This window comes from Liolophura sinensis, chromosome 7 (genome assembly GCF_032854445.1).
Source record: "Liolophura sinensis isolate JHLJ2023 chromosome 7, CUHK_Ljap_v2, whole genome shotgun sequence".
NCBI classification, from domain to species: domain Eukaryota; kingdom Metazoa; phylum Mollusca; class Polyplacophora; order Chitonida; family Chitonidae; genus Liolophura; species Liolophura sinensis.
Window position 1 is genome coordinate 52,782,866 of NC_088301.1, and position 24,028 is coordinate 52,806,893.

The 24,028-nt window shown below is 37.1% G+C and overlaps 1 protein-coding gene across 1 annotated transcript in view; it reads right to left on the reverse strand.

Annotated features, from left to right (window-relative positions):
• The window catches only part of LOC135471491 (NAD(+) hydrolase SARM1-like), an 82,835-nt gene that overhangs the window by 17,277 nt on the left and 41,530 nt on the right, over nucleotides 1-24,028 (reverse strand). The window contains exon 2 of the mRNA XM_064750746.1: nucleotides 10,753-11,793. Coding sequence (XP_064606816.1) covers nucleotides 10,753-11,790 — 1,038 coding nt within the window. The 5' untranslated portion in view covers nucleotides 11,791-11,793. The remainder of the gene's footprint in view (nucleotides 1-10,752; nucleotides 11,794-24,028) is intronic.

Below are 24,028 nucleotides of genomic sequence, written 5' to 3' on the forward strand. Positions count from 1 at the left end.
GGCTCTAAAAAATCTAGACCTTGGTATCAACACAGTTCCGTTACAACATAGCTTAGGCTTATCATTGGATGGACGTCTTCACATTTCAAGTGTCCATACACACGTTGTGGGATCCTATCCACTATAAACAGCATTTTCGCTGCCATAGGATTTGTGGCACCAGTGATTATCCAAAGGAAGATCTTGCTGAGAGAACTGATGGATAGTGCTGTCAGATGGGACAAACTTCTACTTCCAGAACGGGAAGAGGAATGGCAAAGTTGGAAGGAGTCTTAACCTGTCCTGAAGATGTACAGATTCTATGTCAATACCCCATTTTATCTTCAACTAAAAAGAAGATTCATGTTTTCTCCGATGCTTCAGAAAAGGCTATTGCAGCAGAAGCATACCTGAAACTACCACACGATGATGGTACTCACCATATCCCATTTATCTTTGCCACTGCCAATGATGCTCCATCTCCTATGACATGATCCTCGTCTGGAGCTCTGCAGAGTACTACTGGCAGTTGAAATCAAGTCAAGGAAATGGATATTGTACTCTGACAGTACAGTAGTAGTGGGATATCTCAAAAACGAGTCTAGAAGATTCTATGTACATATGGCTGACAGAGTACAACGTATCAAGAAATTCACAAGTCCACACCAATGGTCATATGTTCCAACTCATCTTAACCTAGCTGATGACGGGACTCGAGCAGTTCCAGCAGCACAGGGTCTGCCTCCTGGCTAACAGGACCGAAGTGCTTTGGAACATATGGTTTTCGACATGACTTTGCTCTGAGTGAACGTGACCAAGACAGAGGAGTCAGGCATGTAATGACTTACTTGAAATCAAATGTTCCTTGAGACATATTCCTTGAAACTCATAGATCTCAATGATTTTCTAAATGGAGATCACTTTTAAGGGCCACAGCTAGCCTAATTCACATTGTTCAATCTTTCAAGGGCAATGGTGATAGTAAAGTTTGGCACACATGCTTGCAACCTAAGTGCCTAGCATCTCTCTCTCCAATCATTGACATCAAGGGTTTACTAAAAGTAGGAAGGTGACTTAACCAGACCCAACTGAGCACTGAGGAGAAGAATCCTTTGATTATACCCAGACAGCATCATATTGCAAAACTGTTCATTCTTCATTACCATGACCTTCAACATCAAAGTCGCCATTTTACCGAAGGTTCGGTACAGTCAGCAGGATTCTGGATCACTGGAGGAAAGGAAATTTCCACTGGTCCACCCATCCACTGTTCTGTAAAATGTCACAAACTGAGGAGAAATACACCACAACAAAAGATGTCAGATCTCCCTTCAGATCAACTCACTCCAGCACCTGCGTTCACCTACCTGGGGGTCGACACTTCTGGACCCTGGTCTATTGTTATTCTCTGCACCAGAGGAGGCCAAAACCGGGAACTCTGCTTCATCAGATAACAGGCCAATGTGATGAGTTTATGCAACAGTGCAATCTAAAGGATGTGTACAAAAGCCAATGGAAACGTGTGCAACTCTTAGCACATGCATTCTGAAATCGTTCGAGACAAGAGTATCTCCATACACTTCAACCGCATTGTAAATGTAAATCTGATGAAACAAACATCAAACCTGGAGATGTCATACTTCTCAAGTAGAAAAATCTTCACAGGAATCAGTGGCCATCTGGGATCATCGTTGATGTCATTTCAGGAGAAGATGGAAAGGTTTGCAACGTTACGGTTCGTCCTATCATGGAGATGATAGTTCTTGTTTCTACAGTTCTTGTTTCTTGTTTCAACTTTTCAGTATGACACTGAGTTCACAGTCTATCCAGAACATTTCTTGTTGACATTTTTATGAAGTCAGTTTGGTGATTTATCAGAGATATCAGCAAGGTTTGTGCTGCCACCTGCTGCATGTTTTTTATTCTACTTTGAGATGGTTACAGTTCTTCAGTTTTGGAGGTACACTGAGTTATATTTTGACATTTTTCATCTTGTCAAACAATATTTTGATTTTGATACATCACAAATAACAATTTTAAATTGCTTTGAAAGTTTGACTTAAGTCTAAGATTGCTTCACGATCCTGTGGCCTGGCTATAAGTGTTCAGGTGATCATAAGTTAAGACAATGGAGACCCTGGCCTTACTGCATGGGAAAATTATATACAGATCATGTTCAATGAAAAACAATAGGATCTTTCCACATGTTTGTTTGTACATGTGGTACAAGTTTAATGAAAACTGCCTAAAGGGTTAAAGAGATATTATGTTTGCAAGTTAAATGGTCACAAAACAGAACTTAAATGACCCCAATATCCTTCAAAAATTTCGCTAAAGTCAACATACTGAATAATGTTCTTGCGAATGCTTCAGTGTACATGTGGTATAAGTTTGGTAAACTGGCTACAAGTGTTCAAGAGAGAGAGTGTTTAACAAAAGCATGGATGGACAGACTGACACTCACCACTACATGTACCTACAACTATATCCCAATGCCAATTTAGGTCAAGGGGTAATAATGAATGCCTGTGATGTATACTGTTTCTACAAATCATACCAAATATACATTAACTTACAGTGTACATTATTCAATAACCATAAAATATAAAAAAGGTGTCCAAAATGATTTAATCCATAAAGGACATCACAAAAAGTACATAAGGCTATATGTACTTCAAGTCTATAATACTGTGGATTAAATTTGTCAAAACTGGTTACTGGCATCAGCAATATTTGAGCCATATCAAGGCAATATCATGATCAGTACAATAAATCAAAACACATCTTACTGTACTACTTACAAGTACCTTTGATGTACAGTGCAAAGGATTTTGTTGAATTGTAGTTGCAAAGTTACATGTACCAATTGCATACTGTACTAATATTAACACCTCAGTCATTGTTGTGTGATTATAGTGTGTACATATAGTACTGTAACATATACATATTAAGTCACCGTACGATTATAATAAACATAACATGTATGCATAGTCCACTTCATAATATATGTATCACGGTAGTTCTGCTCATGTACATATTAGAGGCTTTGAAGTCCATTCAGACCTGATAGTGAATGTGTAACTAACAGCGGTGCATGAATTCCTGGTCTCATTAACCCAGGGCAACCCATGTTTAGATTAGCTAATAATCACGGTGACTAGGGATGAAATCATGAAATAGTAATGGTATAAGCTAAGAGATGGTATTAGAGAACAGAAGACCATATCCTGCCTGGGCCTGCATAAAAATATCCAACATTATCAGTGAATCCTTACCACCCTGTTCCTAATTATTGTTGTTACAATATGATCCTGTTGGTAAATACCCTAAAGAATTTTACATGCATGTGCAATACAGGCATGTACATTCAGACTCACAATTTTTTAAATATTACAAGAATTAAAAAAGAATGTAACCAACCGCTTACAAAACACACTACAAGTGTCTGTGCCTTGAAAATAAATGTAGTTAGGCTGACATAATGCAGGTTATTGCAACCACCTGGCGGTGAAACCTGTCGAGAGAATAAAGAATGACACAATCCGTAAATACGCTCACACACTAACTTGAAATCAAAATTATCTATAAGACATCATCGGTAGTTATATCTGCTATAAATATGTTTTTACTAATTCATGAACATATTTTGTTTTCAAGTGCATGGGTGGACTGGAATATGCAGGCAAGATGCCAATACTGTTCATACGATTTTTGGCCTGCAAAACTATAGTTTTGTGCCGCATTACATTCAGTTATGTGATACCTTTACAAAAAAAAAAAACAGTATAACTTATCTGTGCCCTGAAAATAAATTTAGTTAGGCTGGCAAGCTGCAGCTTACCCCCACGTGGCTGTAAAACTTTTTCTTGAGAATTACAAGACAAAAAAATCACACAACACTCTTACAGGCCTCTAGCGTAATCATGCAGGTACATGTAGGTATTTGGGGTAAAAATATCCATTGTCCACTGACACTAACTCAGGTATTTTTTAAGTTTACTTACAGGTGCACGCAAGAGCTGGAATATACAGACGAGATGCCAGTACAGTGTACGAGTTTTGATCAATAGAACCGTGGGTAGAATTATGCTGAGTGATGCCTTACAGAAGACAAACAAACAATAGAAAAACATAGCCAATCTGTAGCTTGTCAAACTACAATACATATGATAGATAGTTGGCGTATGTACAGGTATATGATCCAATGACTTTACACCAGTAAAATACATATGGTTGTGGATTTCCCCTGGGCTATGCCCAGTTTCCCCCCACCACAATGCTGGCCACCATCATATAAGTGAAACATTCTTGAGTACGGCATAAAACACCAATCAGATAAATAAATAAATAAATCTGTAAAATATACCACTGGCTCTAAGTATAAACAAGATCAGGGCAATCACATACAGAATTCATGAAGTGCTGAACTTAAATGCGTTCGACACATTCCTTCATCTTACATACTCTACCAATTCGAAAGTTGGAGGCCGTCCACTTGATTAAACTGAAATATACTCTATTTCCAAATTTTAATGGATTACAATCAATATTACATATGGAATATCTAAATACTTTGGCAGATACACATGGAATTATTCAATACTTAACTTGAGAAGCTTTTGCCAATTTGGTTTACAGTGGCCTACAGGTGCATACTGTAATATTGGTTTTCATGGCAGTTTATTACCATTCTATAATTTGCACACCGACCTATATATTCTTTCAAGATTACCATATATTCTGAAAAAATGACATGGAAAGATATTAAATGCTTTGCACAGCAGAAAGTGGTAAATCCTGACTGAAGAATTTTGCATGCCTATAGAAGGTTTGCTAAAAGGAGCCTACACTGTCCTTCCCTTGATTTATGCACCTTGCGGCAAAGATAAATTTACTACAGGTCACCATTGATGCATGATTACAAGTCTAAAGCTTATACAGCGTTTATGGTGGGATTAGTTTTGCTAATCTTTAAAAGCAGACCAGCACAGAGCTGTCAATCCACTCCACCCTGACACAGTAAATGCTCATCCTAAGGTATTTTGTCTTCACAAAGGAGTATTTGAAAACTGCAACAGGGGTTCAATCAACCACTATTAACGCATTGTGACAATGTGCTAGTCAGATGTCCTATTCTTAAACTGGGAAATCAAGCAGATTTAAACGCAAAGATTACACAACAAATTGAACTAAATACTCTAAACTATACATGACGAAATATTATGAGTCAGAGAACTCTTAGACTTTACATTTGTGTGCTCATAGTAGTACATTTGTGGACATCACGGCTCTATATCAGCAACACAGCAACCTTCTGGAAAAGCAGACCTTCTTTCAAATATTTACCAATACTCTGTGAACAAAATGCTTTTTTACGGGTGCAGCGGCGTTGGGTGTTACATTGGCAAAGCCAATGGAAATGGAATGCTCAGGTAATGAATGTCAAAAAGAAAGCAATATTATTATGTTGTGCTTTGGAAGGTAGGATGCGTGTACATGTATATATATTTGAGTGAGTGAGTGCTTGGGGTTTAACGTACTCAACAATTTTTCAGTCATATGACGACAAAGGAATCCTTAGGGTGCATGTACGTGTAATGTGCATCCTTGTAGCAGGAGGGATTTCCACCGCTCTTTTATCTAGTGCTGCTTCACTGAGACGACTTACCGAAGGCAAGTAAGCCGCCCCGCCCGAACCATTATACTGATACGGATCAACCAGTCGTTGCACTATCCCCTTTATGCTGAATATATATTTGAGTGTGTACATGTTTTCCCACGTGATGCTCGGTGGGTACATATACCTCCTATCACACTGTTATTTTATAGTCCTCCTCTTCCTCCTTCACGCCAACCCACCAGGTGCAAACCTAATTTAATCCCAACCAAACATGCCAGTCTAACTGCCGGATAATCTGTAATTATCTTCAAATAATAAACAGACACGCCAGCCGGTAAACTTTGGGACCCCAGCCAGGAGCAAGTGTGATTTATTCACACAATAACAGCATGGCGCCATATTCAGGATTTTCAAAAAATGAAGTTGATTTGTTCAGTTGAAAACCAGCAATAAAAGGCAAAGAAAGTTCTGGAGTTGATACATAGACCCTGTAATATAAAAATATAATGAAGCATGCAGTTTAGTAAATAATTTTATTTCGCCATCAGTAAACTTTCCACAAAAATTGTTATTTCCCATTATGAAGTTGCCAGGATGTGGACAAAATCACGACACTGTGACATAAAGCCGTTATCGTTCATTTATAGTTCCTAAAAGTGATCAGCATGAAAATGCAAAACAAAACAAACAAAAAAAAATTAAAAAAACATTTGAGACCTAGTGTGAGTAAGTTTATTTGCATGTATGCTGTCGTTCACTTCTGTTCATGGCCACAGGATGATCTGTAATTGTCTTCAATTAATAATCCTCCACGGCGGCCAAACATCAATCGATATGACTCCAGCCGGGTGCCGGTGTGGATTACTTGTAGAACAAAACAACAAAACAAAGAACAGTAATGCAACTTATTCATATCAATGACCTACCAATATAACACTATTTAAATTGACTCCTACAGTCTGTTTGACTTATGCATGCTGAAACTCAGTAATGCGAAAGATTGCTTGTGGTCAAACTCTGTGCGTCGAGTCTCTGATGAACTTTCTACAAATTAAAATTAATTTCCAATTATAAAGTTGCCACGATGTGGTGAAACGGTGATATTGTGACATAAAGATGTAATCATTAATTTTTTACCGTTCTGTATATGTCATTAATGACAAAGTTTACAGTAAAAACAAAATATATATATTTTCTGAAATTGATCAGTATGAAAATGAAAAACAAACAAAAAAAGACATTCAGAGCTACGTGTAGCATCAGTAGTTTCACATACACGTATTTCCTCATGTATGCCGCCATCCCCTTCTGCACATGACCACATTCTGTAAATGGTTTGTAAAATTAGAAGAGAACAAATGTACGCAGCAATTATTCCAAAATAATCATAAGCTATAACTGTTCTGGAACCATTCATTCACGTGTGTTTTTCTAACCGAAATAACATGTTTACAACATCCGTAATATCACCACTAACGAAAATGTTCACAGAATTATTTAACAGATTACGGACATGTGGCAACCTTTCAATTGCGGATCCACATGTATATTGTTACGGTGATGCGTCACGGCTATGTCTCAGTGATTAGGCCTGTCGGGAATTGGTCAGAGCGTGACTAGGGCGCGTACAGAGCAATAACAAACCGCAAACAGTGGACAGCTTGAGCGTGAGCAGAGTACTGACCAAGCGCGGCCAGACCACGTGAAATAGTGCGCCTCATTTGCCGTTGGGTGTAGGAAGGACTGTATCATATCAATTTGATTTAAAAATGCATGTGCTATACTGTATGTCTCCATATTTTATCACGAAAACACTTTACTCAAACTCAGAATTATTGAATACCAGGAATACTACTAGTATACATGTATGTACATGTATGTACATGTAGGTCAAATAGCCCCTATAAAGTCCCTTATTCCTTGTACTGTATGTGCACATGTAAAATATAAATCTTAAATTCCGAGCATAACTAAGTCGCGGAGTACACGAAAATGAACTGTGGAAGTTCTCTGTCCAAATTTATGTTGTCCATTACAATATTCCATACAAATTCCTTTTCCTCTAGTTGAATTTCAGCACTCTGTTTTAAGGGTGTGAGGGGCCATTACTCATCAATAGGACAAGGTTTAACTTTATCATTCTAAAAGATGGTATTTAATTATCTGGAATACTATTGTTGGGAGAATCACAGGTGACCAAATGTGCAACACTTATTGAATCATTGACTAATAAGTGGGAGTAAATGATCATGTATATGTACATGTAGGTAGAGCGAACTCATACCCAAGATACAGTATCTCTGCAACAATCAAGGCTGACTTCCAGAGAAAAGTTTTAAACAGCCAAAACACATATTACCATTACTCCAGATCATGCAAGGTCATACATGTAGATGTTCTAGTTAGTCAGTGCATTATGAAGTACATGTAATCTTGCATTTTAGAAAAATGCATGCTCACATGTCTTTGCAGATAAAAGATAGGCTTGTTCCTGCATCAGACATCCACAAATAAACCTTTCATGTACAAATATATTTTATTTATGGCAAATAACATGAAGACATTTTAAAGAATCAATCTTGGTTTATGTACATATATGAAAGACAAATCAATGTTTAATACACCACTTAGTACAGGAACAAGAAAAATACACTTTCCCCATATAATACACATAAATTGGCAATAAGTTCAACATCTTGCAACAAATGCTTCTAAAGTTGTCGTTCAGCATATGGGTCAAGCACGATATCATTTAATTTTGTCAATCATATAATCATCCAAACTGCAAATATGCAAAGAAAGTTGAATTTCTCCTCTCAGAAGAGTTTTCCTGTTTAAAATGACTGACGACTCTAATGTCTGCTAATGACCTCACTAGGGGTTTTCATGCCATCTTGCACATGGGACCCATGTTAAAAAAACATTATATAAACACTTTGAATGACCAACAGAATGACTGACTTTTAAAGCTGCTTAGTTGTAGTCAAAAATATTTACATGTGCATGATCAAGTATACTCTACATATTGTATATAGAGGTAACGAATCACCTCCATTATGCACTGTATACAATATGCAAAATATTAAATTCACTTACTGATTATCAGCAAATTATTATATTAATGTAGGATAACAGAACAGTAAAATGCACGATGTGCACCTTTATAATGCATTTGTTGTAAACTGTAAAGCAGATGCACTAACTGTCCTCTGCACTCACTTAGGAGTAATGTATGTACAATACACACAACAGTTCATACATAAGAAAGAAAAAAAAAGAAACTGCTGGAGTTTCGCTCTAATATGAATGTACCTATCTATTTAGTGGACATAAGGAATCTGGCAATGTGGTTAACAAGGCAACCATGGAAATGGACAAAGGTAAGGCTGTATTGTCAACTCAAGAAAAACAACTGTATGAATCCACCAAAAATTAAAACTGCACATGCAAATATTTGGAGTTGTACCTCAGATATGAAGTCATACATGTACCTACATCTACACTGTTCCATTTAGTTGACTTTGAGGTATTAGCAATGTGGTCACCATGGCAACCGCAGAATGGACAAATGTAAGGCTTTGTTGGCTCCTCTTGTGTCCATGAATCCAGCAAAAACTAAAACCGCACCTGCAAACACTTGGAGTTGCAGTGGATGTAGCTTGGACACAAACTGAGTTATACCTGCATGTGTAATACATGTATGTACATTCACATTTACCTAAAGTAGTAGACAGGGAGGATGGCAAATCTGATTTCCATGAAAACTGCAAGAATGGATAAATGTAAAGCATCATCATCTCTGCATCTACATGTGTGTATCCACAAAAATTAAATCTGCACAAGACAAAAGAACTGGATTTGTTATCTAGACACAAATACAATGGACAGGGGATGCAAGTACACATGTATCATCTGTCCCCGGAGGATGATAATAAACATGCTTGTTATTGTTAAGGTGTGGCACATATATGTGTATCACGGATTTGATCATACATTTACAGGTACATTTTACATATACTACAGGGGTGGAAATAAAGGCATTTTATGGCCAAACTGCTTCTAAATTTGTCGTTCAGCTATTCTGGTTCCCAAGAAACCAAAATTCAGGAATCAAATACTAGTCCAATATTGTTGCAAATATATGTACATGTATGTCCAGACGTCCCAGACAATGATCACTAATGTTCACTCTTCCTGTTACATGACATTATTGCTTTTACTAAGAGTGTAATGAAAAGTACATGTGAAGTCATCATAAAAAGGGTGTGTTAGCCACTGAGTGTGTAAATGTATCCATTGTATGTAAATGTACTAATACAAAGAAAAAGAAAAAGAAACAACAAGAAATAAAAGAATTCTAATTTTATCTATTACAAACTTTATTTAAAGAACATTAAATTTAGATGCAATACTATTTAAGAAGGCACTGCCAAGACACAGAATAAGACTATGCTTAATTACATGTACCTTTACCATAAAATGGAATGACAAAACCCTTACATAATGGTCAAGTCTCAGTCCATTCATGTAAATGTAAGTTAATATATGTTCTACATCTGACCACAAACATCACTGTACAGGCTTTAAGAAGATGGCAGTTGTTCTCTTCAGGAATTTCATCACCAAAATAAACCAAGCCAACTATAACAAAAACAATATGTGTACACATGTATGCATTCTGCTAGTTTTAACTTTCATCAGATAATTCTCCTCTGGAATTCTAAAAACCCTGTCAGTGGCACATTAACTTTAGATTTATGCCAAATTTTGCCTTAGTAATAGGTTAACATGATGATACCTATCCCGAGTATGCATCATCTAAAAATCTTTGAACTGTGAAACAATGTTGAAAACCTCTTACAAACACACATACACAACTAACTGCATCACCAATTTGTCACTACAAATGCATCTGCACATCCCAACCAGGCTCACAAGTAGCTTACTGTAATGTACCTACATTTGTGTACATAAATGTCAACATTTATATGGATACGTTTTAGATAGCCATAACATACATGTACAGAGTATGTACATGCATACACTGCCAAAAATACACCAGAAAGCACTGTTAAGTATACTTACTGGCCCACATAATAAACATGTTAAGCATAATTACTACCCCACATAATAAACATGTTAAGCATACTTACATGCACTCTATCTTGCCTCAGCTTTAAGGTAGCTTCCATTGCAAGTTGGAAGGCCGCCATGCACTGAGCTTCTCGCCTCTGGCTTAAAAGTAATGGCACTAATTTTTCAATCCACTCCCTTCCCCTTCCCAGAGTCCTCTCTTTCATGGCAAACTCATCAGGGTCATTGCTAATCACAAATTTTTCCACCAGTTTGTTGGCGCCCGAGGTCAAAATGGCGTCCTCGACCTCCCGGTTGGCCAATAAGAATGCAGTGGCAAGACTTGCGTAGTAACACGTTGTAACATCCTTGCTAAATGCTAACGTGAAAAGCCACTGATGAGAGTTAAGTTTGACCATTTGTTTTTGCAGTTTCCTGCCACCGTACATAGCACAGTTTGCCAGCGCTTTGGCACAGTGCTTTTTAATCACTTCACTTTCAGAGCGACATGCGTACAGGACAACTTCCAGACCACCGAGTTGAACTATCCTACTACATGTGGCTTCCGAGTGTTTAAACATTCGTTCAAGTAAAGCTAATCCGCAATCACCTAAAGTTTCACTGGCCCTGACATCAGCTAATCTTACCAGCTTATCTAAGCCATTTTTAGCCACTCTTGTCCGATTGTTATAACTTAGTGACAACTCAACGAGTCGAGCTGCCTCGGTTTGGATCTCTTCATGGTCCGAATCTAAAAACTCTAGAATACGGTGTAAAAAACCTTCCTCGCCCATGATCTCAAGAAGAGTAAGGGCGAGTTCGTGGCCCACAGAGGGCTGAGTCCACGCGTCATGTACTATTTGGCGTAACTCCTTTAAAGCTATAACAAGTTCGTCTGGATTCTGGGCATCTAGACTCTGCAGCCGCTCTCGGTACGGCCCCTCCGCCCGCCTCACTAGACTGCCCAAATCTCCCCGTAGATTGCCCCTCCGATTGGGCGATTGTCGTGACGTCCCTGATTTGCATCTTTGGAAGGTACCATCAACACTACTCTTGTTGCCCGTAGAGGTTGACGACCCCATCGTATTGGAGGCCTTGGTCAACAGCTTCTTCCACATGGTCTGTAAAACAGTCAACGGAAACAGGTCAAATGACTGCAACACAACGCTTCATCAAACGATTAAGTTAGACTCCAGTGAATAAGTGAAACATTGTTCAAGTTGATAAGCATTTCAAACTGGGCTCATTGGTAAACTTTGACATGGGCTAATTAGTACAACTCTAATACTGATATGTTATCAAACTAGACTGAGAAAAGGAAACAGCCATCCTAAAATGACCACATGTACATGAACATCTGACAAATTTCTAACATGAAAATTTTAAATTACTTTTACTAGTACATCTTGAAATTCTTCAAACCTAATGCATTAAAGTATCAAATAGCGTAATAGTCAATACAACCAAACACTGCACACTCCCAAACATTACAGATTTAGAAGAACCACTGCCACAATCCACATATGTCTAGATAGAACATACAGTATGTAAACAATATATATATATATATATATATATATATATATATATATATTATCTTGGACAATCTGAATCTTGGACAAATATCATTAGTTAAAATGACAGCCCATGTCAAAAAAAATATGCTTGTATAAACATATACCACGAGCCCAAATTCGAAATTTTTTATCAAACATGAACAATTTAGAGGGGAGTTCTCACTTATAAGCTGGAATTTCAAACAAAACAATTCCAACTTCTTTCCAGCGATGTGCATATATATATTATTTGTACTCCAAACCTGTGACCCAGTGAGAATATCACTCATCCCAGTAAAACTCAACAGCCACATGTCCATATGTGCCCTAAGTTTTTAAGAGAGCAGTCATATTTCCACATGTTCACAGAAATGACAGTATCCAAATAATATGAAGTTTTGGATTTTCTATTCTTTGCAGATGTTCACTGAGATGTATTGAAACTTAAGTTCATGTCAATACGGGATGCCATTACTTTATTTTGACAAGGACAGTCAGTTTTCCTTCTGTTGATTTCTCAAGGCATCATGAAAAATGTTCACCAACCACACCATGACCAAGTTTATATTTGTGTACATAGGCACTGAAGAACAAGAACGCAGTGTGGACAGTGAAACATTTTCATGCTGTACTGAAAAATCGCAACATGTGTCCAAAATGGTTCATTCAGCCTGAGCATGCAAGATACTTTGTCATGGAAACTGTCTCTTATCTAAGAAAGGTAAACACATGCATTGGTCATAATATGTATCGTATAATTCAGTGTCTCATAATATTCCAGGTAGAAAAAAATATGTCACAGGAATGCAATGACAGTAAGAAAAGTACATAACACAGCTACATATAATGTAACCAAATAATTATACACCCATTGCAATATGACAAAATCAACGTTACATTTACAGTGGATTAACTAATCAAACAGCAATAAAATGCAAGCAGCTATAAATCGAAGTTTGGAAGTGCCACCATGTATTCTGTACATCTGACACATTCTAAAGATGCATTTAGCAATATCTACATGTATGTACATGTGTGCTCTGTGTTAATAACCTGTACAACAACTGCTACACAATGACAGGATAATACATAAATAGTCTTTAAACATTCATGTATATTACTGATGTACAATGTACAAGCAACTTTCCTTCAACACATGGCGTTGTTTGTATATATATATATATATATATATATATATATATATATTTCTGCCTTGCGTGTACTTGTAAACTAAACAATTATTGATGTACGTATACAAGCAAATTTCTGTCAACACATGCCATTGTTATTTCTTTCATGCACATGTTTTTGATGAACTACATTAAATACCATGTTCATGAGGGGACCCTATCATTAGGCAAAGGCCTTGAATGGCCAATGGCTGATGAGCAATGAGGTCAGGCTCAAATCCAGCTCTTGCCGCTTCAGCTGTGTCTTTAAATTCAGGAGGTCTGTCATGTACCTGATAAGTCCCGTGCTTTACTCATCTAGGGTTCTTCACTCACAAATCGCAGTTGTACAATGTATCAGTGAAGAAATCATGAGTAAGGTGGTAAATACCAATTAAATAAATAAATAATACAAATGTTCAACCATGACAATGTCAGCTAAGGTGGACAAACATCTCTTTCACACACTCCCACTCAATAATTCATCTAGAAACTTACAGATCTATGCTTGTGGTAGAATGTTACCGTCTTCTATCTATCTATCTTTTCAACAGCATTTCACACCAAACCACATACATGTACATATGGATCTGACCAGAAAAATATACATGTTCATGTAGTTTACTTTCAGGTTCCTCGATAATATCAAAGGCAACAGATCAGGGAAAAAACCTTATAATAAAGACAGTGCATGTATATATACATAGGATAACAAAGAAGCAATGCACAGCTACACAAACGATGGTTATATTGATATCGGTGTTTGAACAGTTTCAAGATTTACAGCAGCTTACGTTTCTTCCCATCAATGTCTCATAGATTGTCATGACAGCAGTTGACATTGTGTTACCTGAGACACACAAACAGGAAAGGGGGAGACAACCTTCTTGATAATCACACCACATTTCCTTTGTAAAAAGACGAAGTCCCATGACCACTCCAATGCTTCTGGTTCCATTATCTCCATTAACTGTCCAAACGCTTGGCATGTAGCTTTCATCTGAAGGGCTGCACACATTTTGCATGTTAGGAGCGAAATTGTTTTGATACCAAGCACTTGTTTGAATTTTCTCTATGCTTGGCCATTAGAAGTTACCAGTGTTACTGTTTGCTTAGTCCCACAGAATGCTGGCATCAAAGGGCACAAGACAAATAAATCATTGCCATAAAATTCGCCCCAGTTGATCCCATAAAAACTCTGAATTCTATTTCCACAAAGATATTATAGCATTAGAATCCCTGCTGGCATCTCCTGTCAATGTGCACAGGAGATTTACTTCTTTGAGCCATCATTAAATAATGTTAACTTGTGAAAAAACACAGTTAAAATATGACCCAAAACGTAGATTGTCCGCAGCTTTGACTGTGATCCTAGATCCATTCAGATATTAAGCTCTTGGCAATTTAGAATTGATTTCTGCCTAAAGAAGAGCAAGGATTTACAGACAAAGCTGAATAACGGGCCTAGCTGTAAACTGGGTGGATGAGATACAATAGGAGCCTGATGGGTATAGACATGTTGAGCGGGCCCTGTTCTCTGGATACTTAGCCATGACCATGAGTTGCTACGTCAAGCGGGCTATGCTATCTCATTGATCAGCACTGTCTCTTCACAACTACCACCATTTAAAACCCAGACGAAATCAGGAGGAAAAAAAGCAGAAGCTGCATTCTGGCTGCATGAAAAAGAAAAATAAGGGCAAAAGAAAAGGAGGAATGGTGATGAATTTCTGACGAGCCAATTATACCATTAGATCCGTGGGATAAAGCAGAGAAACGGAGCTGAGAGGCGGATCATGGTGGGCAGATTCGTACAATAGTGGGCACAGAGGGAGAGTGGAACAGCCATCATTAATACACAATCAGTGTCGAGTTGAAATGAGATGCGTCCTCATTCTACTGTGTAGACTTGACAATTGTCCAAGTATTGATTTTCAAGGGTTTATATACTCGTCTGACCTCGCAACCTTTCCCTCGTCACAGTATATAGCAGTCGATCGTCACATTACCCCACTAACTCTATCACCAAAAGGCCAAATGCAACTTACAGCCAATGCATGCAGAGACTGAGTACAGACTTTCACATGGATTTGCAAAAACAGGATGCACACACCCACCCAACTCTCTGTGTCATTACGGAAAACTGACGCACAACAACAAAGCATGAAACATTGAGAGCTAATGAACACAAATCAACATGGTCCCGAAACTAATGTTGAGTTCTTCAAGAGAATCTTCTGGAGAGTATTTTGCTCAATGAAAGCAATGTATTACATACTTTTCAGAAGTTAGACATGTGAGTCTCAGCCTACTTCGCACCTTTCACCAAGGCTTGGAGTGCTGCCAATGGGTGTGACCTACAATTTGTCAGTGCACCTCCTTTATCAGCTGTATAAACAGCATATCTGTCTATTCATGGGGGCACAATATACCTTTTCCTTTGGACAGTTCCAATGCATTCAGGAAGGTTTCAGACCCTCTGGTCAACAGCATAGCAGTTTGTTCAGAGGTGAGATACTGGGAACATTCTTTTTGTCACAATATGGCACGCAGCCAAAACCATCTATCTTTATAAACTGAATCTAAGGCTTTCGATCACAACAGCCTTTGTAAACCATTCAGATTGCCAAACCTTGTGAATATTGATGATCCAAAACCAGACTGACCGACTTATCAATTGATCTGTTTGGCGTATTATAATTCAGTGACCTTAACCATTACCACATCATGCAACTGGAAGACCAAAATGCTACAGTTGCTGAAAAACCATGCAGTAGTATTATGATGCTGGCTGCCCTTGAAGAATTTTATTCATTATACTTTATTACTATCATTATAATTGTCATCAGACTGTCATCAAACACAACCACCAAATATTCCCAACATGATAATTACAACAAATTCTGTAATGCCCAAAAGTAGCAAACTATTAAATGCTCCTCCCAAAGCAACATGATACTAAAGATTCAGATACAAGTGGCTTAGTTGCTTGTATAATGATACACCTAACACAGAAAACTATAATACTTACATATGTGTGTTTCAAGAGACCCATCTACATGCACAATGATCACAGGGCATGTATACAGTGTAAGTGTGGGATGGTCTGCAGCAACCTGCAGATGGTCGTGGGTTTTCCCTAATACTCTGCCCAGTTTCATCCCATCATTTTGCTGTTCTCCTTGTATAAGTGAAGTATTCTTGAAAACGGCATAGCCCACCAATCAAATATAATAACAGTATTTCTGACTAATCAGTTAAGTTTGCTGGAAACATAACAATAGACTCCATGTTTTCTTTGTTTTGTTGTTTGGATCTATACTATTACAAATGAACATGTATAAAAGCTCTCTGTTTTCAACGATCTTGTGAGATGTAGAGCACGAGACACATACTGTATTACAAATCAACTGAGTGCAAAGGGGAACAGGAGAACATCAAAGATTTCACAGTGAGTGGATTTTTTGGCCTACATGCCAATTCAATTCACTACAATGAATGGAAGTTGGAGTTCAGGTTACTGAGGTTATGCAACAGGACATAGTGACCTTGGTAATTCTAAATCCACAAATGTAATTGATCACTCCGTACAAATTACAAACCCATGGATAAAACCTCAAATGTTTAACGTGCACAGAAGTGAAAGCACTGCTGTCACAACACAGAAATGTGTAATTTAGCTGACAAATTGTTCTGAAAATCTAATTTATTCCAAGTAATTGGTAGCATTGTCGTTAGAATTTCAACAAGACCTGCATTTCTTCAGACTAAGGTTTTTTCTCTCATCTGCTTTAGGAATCCTGATTTAATGTTTTTTCATCTTCAAAAAAACACTTTACCCACTGAATTCATTTTTGAATCTCTTGAACTCAAATGTCTCTTTGCAGCATTTCTCCAACACGAGACAGACGACCATTCAAGAAAAAACTCCTCTTACAAATGACCTACTTCCTAACGTCAATAGTTTCTGCCAGGAATGCACCTTCAATGAAAAAAGAGATATGTGAGATCTAACAAAGATCCACCTAGAGTTTAAGCAGTCCGAACAATGTCAAAGGAGAAAAAAGTTTGATTGATACACATGTCTGGATTTAGATAATAGGCTATGCCACAGACATTTCTTAAACAATGATCATCAGGAAAAAAAATAAAGAGACATGTTCTTAGTTCCTCCACAAAATCAACCCCCTGAACTCCATCATTTGTGAACTGGAATAATTCAATGGCAGTGTGTGGGTAATCAATTCTCAAGGAAACCGATGCGTACGCATGATACATTCCAAAAATAAACATTTCAAGCAAAGTCATACAACTACATCTACATGTCTCCTTAAACTTCCAATTATGGATAAAGAAAGGAACAACAAAATACTCTCTTATATGAGAATGTTCCTATAGCCAATGAGTTGGTCACTGTTGTGTGCCATACAGAGTACAGCAGTTTGTAATCGCAAAGCTCTTGAGGGAAACCACCACCTGGAATTATCGCAAAAATAAATGAGATCGAGAAGAAATAAATATGTGCTAAATTGACACAATATCAATTTTTCCTTCAAGTGAGGCAACCTGTCACCAAAATGGCTCCCACAGCTTCCATCTGATGAGAAATCAAGCTATGCTGGTTGAACAAGTGTTAGCACATACTGACTCGTGTCAAGGCCCCGAGGCCTTGTTCAGCAGAATGTGACAATCTGTGGTGGGGCAGTGCTAGAATTATGCACTAAACCAGCCATGAAATCAACACAATCAGCTATATTAATTTGGTTGTATTGGGCCGTAGGGACATACACTTGTATCTATGAGCCTCATGGTCCAGCAGCCAGCCTTTAACAACACCGTCAAACTGCTGCCGAAACCCATTTGTAGCCAGACATCAAACAAATGAACAATGTATAGTAGCACAACATCAATGGGGCCAATCAAAGCTGATCAGAAACTTCCCATCCATGCTTCAACAGCCAAGGACTCTGAACAAATGGAGCAAAACTCAATTTCTGCCACTAAGCCTTTTTTAACACACACACACACAACTGAGAAAACAAAGTATCTATTATCTTAAATGATGAATCAAAAACTTGGCTGCAGTTCCAGAAGGTATCGACAAGACTATGTGAAAGATACATGCTAGTACAACGCAACATGTTACATGTACTCCATATTTTCTGTCACTGATATTTCAGGACAAATGCAGGAGTTGCCTCTGTATAACAACTGCTTCTTTTAACATTGCTCAATACATGTAGAACGTTTCGTAACTCAGATAAAAAGTTACATATCAGTCAAGAAAATAATGACCATCACTTAATATTACAATTCATGTATATTTTGTATGTGATCCTGCAGTGATATCTTCCAACCATCTTCAAACAAACAAGTACTTACACTACAATGCTGCAATAGGACACATTCCAGATGTACAAGACTATTTCTTCTACATGCATATGCCTTTCTCTCTGCTAAGAATCCATTAATGTACAAAAGTATATAATTTAATAATCATACATGTGAACACTCGAGAGACTTGTCTACACATGTTGTTTTATGTCCTTTTGCCACTGGTGTATTGAATATTACTTTATATCAACAGGGTTCGTACAGGTACATGAAAATAAAATTCAAGGAGTTTTCAAGGAGTTTTCCAGGATTTTTTTGTCATTTTCAAGGCTAGTTTGAATATACCATGGTGCAAATTATAGACTATATTTCAAGTCTGAATTATAGATGCTTTAATTTGCATGCATGTATATTGAATAGTACACTTGCTTTTGCAAGAAATATCTGCCCTTCACCTCTGTAATGTGACACATTCTCTGACCCAGCCTTGGCACAGTAAAAAAATGAACGCCATATATCATTATGCAGGGCTTACTCTGGGTCAGTATTTTTTTTAGCCAGTCACTTTAGCCACTCATAAGATTTTGTAGTAAATACTATTTTTCTTTAGCAATACTTCCTTAACGGCCATGACTCTTGTAGGTCTCCTACTGTAATTTGTTTTTATCTGCCTTGGTGTAGCTGCTAGAATGAGTTTGGTCTCTTCCAGCTATATCTGGAGTTTATCAAATGTTACATTTAGAATAATTACCCTCAAAATAATGGACCAATGCTTGGCAGCATGTTTTTGTTTTTTGGAAAAAAAAAATCATTCAAAAAATCAATTTTTTTAACCTATCTGTAGGATCCAAGTAAAATGCAATTTTCTCCATCAGAAAAAATCATTACGAAATTGATTTGTGAATTCAGTTTATTTAAATGCAACATTATGATCAGTACATTGGTGTAACACGGTCTGACAGGAGAAAAGCAGGCGGCATACACATTCATGTAACGGCACATATTCTGAAACATTTAATTCACTTCGGATCCAAAAAAAATAGTTTATTAAGTTGTAACTCTACTTTGATTTATTTCCATTGATAATTTTTTTTTTTTTTACAATTGGCGATTCATTATTTAACAAAAATGATTTCAAGCTTCATTTAATGTAAGTCAACTTGCATCAATGCTGATCCCCCTTTGTAGATTTCTGTCAAGTAATCGCCATACAACTGTGTTGTTGTTGTTTCGACGAGATGAGGCCATTTGAAATGAAAGTCAGTGGATTATTTTCATAAGAAAGACTGCAAAAATCTGCTAAAAACCCCAGAAAACTCTCATTCTGGATTTTGTATAACATTTGTAATTTTTCCTAAGTACATAAATTTGTTGCCAAAAAAAATTTGCTTTTTTTTTCAAATTTTATCGCCATTTCAAAAAATTGTTCTAAATTTGCGACAATGGTGGGCACCAGCGGAAGCCCTGATTATGGGAGAATTATGAGCGAGCTCCCGATATACAGACTCAGCAGTCAGCAGACAATATCTAAGTTCTGGACAAACTAAGATTTTCAAGGAGTTTCCAGGAGTATTTGTTTTTTTTTAAGGAATTTCAAGTACTTGAAAATGAAATTGTATTTTTCAAGCACTTTCAAGGAGTTTCAAGGACTGTGTGCACCTTGTTAAAATATATATATATAGATAGACTATAAATATGTTCTATTACTTACATTACTATTAAATCCACAAATAAGAAAATAAACAAAATACACGTATTAATACATAAATGCATTCTTAAAATTTAATATGTAATATTTTTAAAATGCCATAACGTCTCCAAATATGTACATTTATGCACTGAAGAGAAGTTTAGTAAGATTTAAAACTCATAGTTTTCTATATTACTTCTTCTTCATTTTACATTTATTTTATATCTTTGTGGGTGTCTACCATCAACATATCTGCATGCGTGTAACTTTACATTTATACTTACATGTATATTAAGAAGGAACATCTATCTTAGTTGGTGTAATGAATATCTGACAAATGTAAGAGTACATCTGTCCTGAACACGTAGAGTTATGTCTGCTTTTGATCAACACAAAATCTATCATGCAATTTGGTAGAACAAATTACAGCTGATTAGGTTAGGTCTGAACTGAAGCCACTTGATGTGTACCATGTTGTGCATGTAACCATGAAAGCTTGACTAATGTGGAGAGATATGAGCTGGCCATTTTGTTAATTCGCTAGTTCCACATGGAACTGATCTGCTAAAGAGGTTAAGGAAGATGGGGACAGTGTAAAAGTGGGTGGGCCGTCCAAAGGATGGTTAATCAATCCTTCACAGTGATCAGCATTGCTCCTCTGAGATCTATACTCTGATAAGTATAGCTAGCAGTACAAGAAAAGGGCAGAGGCTGGGTGGGTAAGGAGAAGACAAATACACCTTCACAACACTCTCCCACCATTACAATCTGCTTACTTGTCAGGGTCAATAGCACTTGTGCAGATTGGCACTGATAGACGTCCTCCTTGGGAGAGAAAATGATTCCGGGTAATGTTAGTGGTTGATTGGTCAGATGGACATATGTCCCAGACAATGAACCAAGGCCAACCTTTCACACACAATATGTAAGCCTTTGGTACTGTGACAGTATAGTAGTATTCTGTTTGAATCTTAATGCACTCCAAGAGATCCTGTGTGATAGCAATGGTGGTCCACACATGCAGTCCAGATATCTGACATAAACTTAATTTACATGTACGTGTATGTGAATACACGTATATAAACTCTTGAACTCACAAACCAAGGTGAAGCCATTCATACGCTTTATAAAAATCAAATGAAGTTATTGGCAAGAAATGTACTTAGGCAGGAAATAAATAAAGACACGTTTCAATTATCGTATCTACAGTTGTTAAGACGTAATTCTCAGATCAAATTCTTTATTCATGAGTTTTAAACCTGCATATTAATGAGGATATTGCGTATTCCACAGCCTACTACATTTTCAAATACTTAGGTGGCCCAGACTAAACTTCTTTGGCTAGGATTTGTATTTCTTTTTGCAATCTAAACAGGCTTGATCCAAATGACTAATTGATGATCAGTTGGTTTGGGGCATCACGCAAAGTCTTCATTTCACCTCCGTAAAATATTCATGGCCAAGCAGGAAAATAAAGAGCTAAGGTTTGTAGGATAGAAGCTTGGGATGCCTGGCAGCTGCATCCACAGCTTCAAGTTAACATTACAGCAGATTACAGAACATCTCATACCATATGTCCAGTAAATGTTTATGTAGCCAAAGGTGTTAACACAGCTTTACTTCCACATTCCTTTAGGAACCCACTATCATTGATCTACCAATGAGTTCATGCAATATTTAATGGGGCTTTCACATAAGATAAACTTACAGATTGATCCTTAAGGGTTGGTTGTAAATTGCAGACAGTTTCAACACCATTTGAGGGGGTGCGTGTGGACAAGACATTACTGGAGCTATTTGGAAGCATAGTGTGAAACCTGTGACATTTAAGGTATTGTAAATGTGTATACAATGCAACTTTTTAATCCAATTCATGCATGCATGTAGATGTATTTGCGAATAAAGAGTGTTACTGCCAATAAGTTGCAGTGATTCCAGAACAAGCAAATAAACATATTTAATATAAACATTTGAAAACATAATAGATTTTGAGACACACAAGTTTTCACTGAGCTGAAACAAAATGCCAGCTGCACGTAAATCAAAAACAATTTAAAGGAAAAAGTTTTATGAGAAACCCTAAGCAGCTCACAGTTATCAGAAAATGATAGCATCTTCTGAAAAAGTGGTCTGACCAGCAACTATACATGTTGATGAGCCTAAAAAGTCTAATGCAATATACATGAACCTCAATATACGTGAACTAGAACACAGCAAGGTGCAATGAGCAGAGTATCAATCAGATATTCTGAGTATGTATGTCCCACCACTGTTTTGACAATTGTACTCAAGAATACATGTATTCAGAGAATAATATACAGAGTTTTAAATGTTTGACCAACAAAAATATACGCCCCAATGAACCACAGGCCTCTCATATGGTCAGTGTAACCTCTGATTATCATCACCCTATGCCGATTAGGTTTTAAGATATGAGCAAATTAGTTTACAAATACAAACTACATGCAGGATGTCATGGCAAATGTTTACCAAATGAGCACAAAGATAGAAAAACCATCGATCTGACTGACTAAAACATACATCACTAACAAGTAACCTGTGTGTTTTATTGTCACCTAATATTTCTGCAAAAAATGTGAGCAAATTACAGAACATGTCACCAATTCACACAAAAAAAAGTACAGATGGACACTCATCCATTTAAAAGACCAAAAATATGCAAATATGCACCAGCCACAAACATCTCAACCCATAGACAGACATGATTTTCACAGGCCAAAGATATGCGAACACCAGAAACCCCTCCTACACTCAGTGCAACCTGTGCATATAATGATTCTGCTATAATGAGTTTCTAACAAAACCTGATCAATGGACCAGGGAGTTTTCATGCCAAATTTCTTTTCGAAACTCAATTTGAAAAAAATTAAAAACTAAAAATTTTGCCATTTCTGAGGAGAAAAACTCAATTTTTTTACCTTTTAGTATGCATTTCACATGACTAAAACTTATGAAGATTTTTTACTGGAACATATTTGAGACTAGATTTTTGCTTATGAGCTTGTGACAAAATTTCTGACTGCTAATTTCTTCAATTTTTTTGTTTGGGCTCAACTCACTGAATGACTTTTTCTGCACCATTTTCTATTCCACCATGCTCATGCAGTGACAACCCAGTAAAACAATGGTCACAATGTAACTTCTCAAGAGTTGGAACTTTATCTTGCATATCTTGCTTTATAATGTGTAAGTTCTTCATCCATTTATTCAAGACAATTTTGGACAAAGGCAAACATGCAGTTCTGTTGTAAATATTGTTCTCTTTTCCTTTTTTTCAATGGCATTTACAAAATTATCAGAACGTAAATGGTCCTGGATTGAGCACAAGAAGGAAATCTTCCCACTGATAAACAGAGAAGCCAGTAATCTGCAAGCTAGCATCCATTATGTGCATGGGGGCGTAATAGCCAAACGATCATGCTTGAATGTTTTGAAGCTGTTCAGGCATTACTGGAACTTATGGCCTTTAACATCTAATCAGTGGTAACAAAACATGTATCAGAAAAATGTAGCAGAATGTGGTACATTGAACACATGAAGACAATGCATGTTTATATCGAAATGCATGTGCTGTAAAGCAGTTTGT